The sequence below is a fragment of the Cyclopterus lumpus genome, chromosome 11 (genome assembly GCF_009769545.1).
Source record: "Cyclopterus lumpus isolate fCycLum1 chromosome 11, fCycLum1.pri, whole genome shotgun sequence".
In the NCBI taxonomy this organism is placed as follows: Eukaryota; Metazoa; Chordata; class Actinopteri; order Perciformes; family Cyclopteridae; genus Cyclopterus; species Cyclopterus lumpus.
This window is the reverse complement of record NC_046976.1, coordinates 22,296,718-22,300,855: the sequence shown is the minus strand read 5'-3', so window position 1 is coordinate 22,300,855 and position 4,138 is coordinate 22,296,718. Positions and strand designations below refer to the sequence as shown.

The 4,138-nt window shown below is 45.8% G+C and overlaps 1 protein-coding gene across 1 annotated transcript; it reads left to right on the top strand.

The window, feature by feature from the left end:
* Positions 1–1,496: 1,496 nt before the first annotated feature.
* LOC117739358 (gastrula zinc finger protein XlCGF57.1-like) lies at positions 1,497–2,888 on the top strand (the record flags this gene model as incomplete). Its single annotated transcript, XM_034545715.1, has 1 exon — positions 1,497–2,888. A coding segment is annotated over one exon (1,200 nt), but the record flags the coding sequence as incomplete, so codon positions are not given.
* Between the last annotated feature and the right edge of the window lie 1,250 nt (positions 2,889–4,138).

Sequence of the window (4,138 nt, the reverse complement as noted above, 5' to 3'; positions counted from 1 at the left end):
GTTGACTTCAGGTCTGTAGTTGTTGACTTCAGATGGGTCCAGAGTGGGTTTCTTCAGGAGAGGGTTGACTCCGCCTCCTTCAGAGAGTTAGGGAAACAGCCGGTTGAGAGGGAGGTGTTAATAAGATGGGTGAGAAAGGGAAGAAGATCAGGAGCAATAGACTGGAGAAGGTGAGACGGGATGGGGTCAAGGGGGCAGGTGGTTGGGGGGTCAGAGGTTACCAAGGTAAGAACTTGATTAGGAGACAGGGGGATAAAAGAGGAAAACAAGGGGGAAGAAGATGAAGTTAATGGAGGTGTAGTTATGGAAGATGGATTAGTAAATGAAGAGTGTATATCATCTATCTTTTTTGTAAAGTAGTAAAGTAGTAGGGTGGAGGGATGGGGGGCACCAGGGGGTCAAGGAGTTTTTTGGGGTTAGACAAAGAGGATTTGATTCTGGATTGGTAGAACAGACTTTTGGCTGCAGAGAAGGAGGAGAGAAGAGATTGATAGGCGAGCAGGTCGTCGGCGTGTTTGGATGTTCGCCATTTCCTTTCCGATGCTCGCATAGTGGCTCTCTGGGCACCGAGTCAGACAACCACGGAGCCGGAGAGGACTTGAGGACCTGCTGGATCTTAAGAGGACAGAGAGAATCAAGAGAGGACGACAGAGTAGAGAGGATAGGTTTTGGGGGTCTGTTCTTCAGTGTCTGGAGGTTTTGGGGTCTGTTCTTCAGTGTCTGGAGGTTTTGGGGGTCTGTTCTTCAGTGTCTGGAGGTTTTGGGGGTCTGTTCTTCACTGTCTGGAGGTTTTGGGGGTCTGTTCTTCACTGACTGGAGGTTTTGGGGGTCTGCTCTTAGGTGTCTGGAGGTTTTGGGGGTCCTTCGTGCCCAGTTGCTATGCTGGATCCCCACTTTAGCTCCTCCACAATGCAGACTATACTAATCCTATCCGGGGCCCAGTGGGCAGTACTTTCTCTTTTCATCACCTTCTCTCTCTCTCCTTTTTGTCCTTTATCTCTTCCCTTCCCAAAGCTGAGCTTTCATTGCAGCCATTTCATTTTTGGTTCGTATCAGCAAAGACAGTAAACTCGGGGTCAATTGTTTTTCTTGAATTTCACGTTACCAGAGTCATCTTGGGTCAGCTTGCAATGAAAATAAAATATTACGGGTTGAAAATGAAACTAACGAGCTGGCATCATCAATCTGGTGAATCTCTTGTTCTGTTTATGACGATACAAACATGTCATTCTAATTATTGGTTAACGTTTAGTGTGAGTTCTGGTCAGTAATGTGTCTGTACTTCATTCTGTCCTGCAGACCTCCAGCAGCTGTTGGTGGTTCAAGAAGAGGTTCCCCCTGAGCAGCGGGACTGGAGCTCCAGTCTGGACCAGGAGGACCCACACATTAAAGAGGACCACAAGGACCAGGAGGACCCAGTGCCCCCACACATTAAAGAGGAATGGGAGGACCCAGAGCCCCCACACATTAAAGAGGACCAGGAGGACCCAGAGCCCCCCCACATTAAAGAGGAACAGGAGGACCCAGTGCCCCCACACATTAAAGAGGAACAGGAGGAACTCTGGACCAGTCAGGAGGGAGAGCAGCTTCAAGGTCTAGAGGAGGCTGGTATCAAGTTCCCATTCACTTCATTCACTGTGAAGAGTGAAGATGATGAAGAGGAAGCTCAGTCCTCTCATCTTCATCAAAGACTAACTGAACAAATGGAAACAGAAGCTGATGGAGAGGACTGTGGAGGACCAGAACCAGACAGGAACTCAGATCCAGATAGACCTTTACAACTATCCAGCGGTGGCAAAGTTTCACAAAGTAACAAACAAGACGATGATGACAACTGGAAGGAAACCAGAAAACCTCCGTCGGGTTTAAACTCGCTGAAGATTCATGCCGTTTCTGTCAGTGAGTCCAGATGTAGTGGAGAGAAACCATTTCACTGCGAAGTTTGTATGAAATCTTTTACACGTAAATACGTTTTACAGACACACATGAGAACCCACACAGGAGAGAAACCATTTCACTGCTCTGTTTGTATGAAATCTTTTACACGTAATTACGTTTTACAGACGCACATGAGAACCCACACAGGAGAGAAATCATTCAGCTGCTCAGTTTGTAAGAAATCTTTTCGAGAGAGAGGACATTTACGGAGACACATTAGAATACACACAGGGGAGAAACCATTCAGCTGCTCAGTTTGTAAGAAATGTTTTAGAGAGAGTGAATATTTACAGAAACACATGAGGACCCACACAGGAGAGAAACCATTCAGTTGCTCAGTTTGTAAGAAATCTTTTACTGAGAGAGCACATTTACAGACACACATGAGAACACACACAGGAGGGAAACTATTCAACTGTACAGTGTGTAAGACATCTTTTAGACACAGTGGATATTTACAGTCACACATGAGAATCCACACAGGAGGGAAAATATTCAAGTGCACCGTTTGCAAGAATTCCTTTAGACACAGTGGATATTTACAGTCACACATGAGAATCCACACAGGAGAGAAACCATTCAAGTGCACAGTTTGCAAGAATTCTTTTAGACAGAAGGGAGATTTACAGACACACATAAGAATCCACACAGGAGAGAAACCATTCAGCTGCTCAGTTTGTGATAAACATTTTAGCCGTAAAGCACATCTGAAGAGACACCTGGTAACTCATACAGGAGAAACCATTCAGCTGGACTAGCCAGATAAACATTTAAAACCAGACACTGACTGACTGTTCATCCAGGGTTCCCACAGTGCTGTGGTAAATTAAATTCATTGTTTTAGAAATCTTCTACAAAATGTAACAAAACAATCAATTTGCTTTTGTATCTGTTGACACTATGTAGCTATTTACGTGACTGTTTTAAATAAATGTATTTTGTAAAGCACACATTTGCCTCGGAGGTTTTTACAATCTGTACACATACGACATCCCCTGTCCCGGGACGTCACATCGAATCAGGAAAAACTCCCCCAAAAAAACGTTTAACAGGGAGAAAAAATAAAGAAACCTTGAGGAGATCAACAGAGGAGGATCCCTCTCCCACAGAATGAATGTACCGTATGTACATATGTTTAAAAATGTACTAGTGCTAAATCCATCCATCCATGTTCAGCGGCTTATCCGGGGTCGGGTCGCGGTCTCCTCCCATTTGGATGTGCCTGGAAAACCTCTAATGGGAGGCACGAACCCCCTCAGCTGACTTGAAGGAGTAGCGACTCAACTCCAAGTTCCCTCCTGATGTCTAAGCTCCTTAGCTTATTTCTAAGGCTGAGCCTGGCGCCCCTACAGAGGAAACTCATCTCCTTACCCTATCTCTAAGGCTGAGTCCTAAGGAGGAAACTCATCTCCTTACCCTATCTCTAAGGCTGAGCCCTACAGAGGAAACTCATCTCCTTACCCTATCTCTAAGGCTGAGCCCTACAGAGGAAACTCATCTCCTTACCCTATCTCTAAGACTGAGCCCTACAGAGGAAACTCATCTTCTTACCCTATCTCTAAGGCTGAGTCCTACAGAGGAAACTCATCTCCTTACCCTATCTCTAAGACTGAGTCCTACAGAGGAAACTCATCTCCTTACCCTATCTCTAAGGCTGAGCCCTACAGAGGAAACTCATCTCCTTACCCTATCTCTAAGGCTGAGCCCTACAGAGGAAACTCATCTCCTTACCCTATCTCTAAGACTGAGCCCTACAGAGGAAACTCATCTCCTTACCCTATCTCTAAGACTGAGCCCTACAGAGGAAACTCATCTCCTTACCCTATCTCTAAGACTGAGCCCTACAGAGGAAACTCATCTCCTTACCCTATCTCTAAGGCTGAGCCCTACAGAGGAAACTCATCTCCTTACCCTATCTCTAAGGCTGAGCCCTACAGAGGAAACTCATCTCCTTACCCTATCTCTAAGGCTGAGCCCTACAGAGGAAACTCATCTCCTTACCCTATCTCTAAGGCTGAGCCCTAAGGAGGAAACTCATCTCCTTACCCTATCTCTAAGGCTGAGCCCTACAGAGGAAACTCATCTCCTTACCCTATCTCTAAGGCTGAGCCCTACAGAGGAAACTCATCTCCTTACCCTATCTCTAAGGCTGAGTCCTACAGAGGAAACTCATCTCCTTACCCTATCTCTAAGGCTGAGC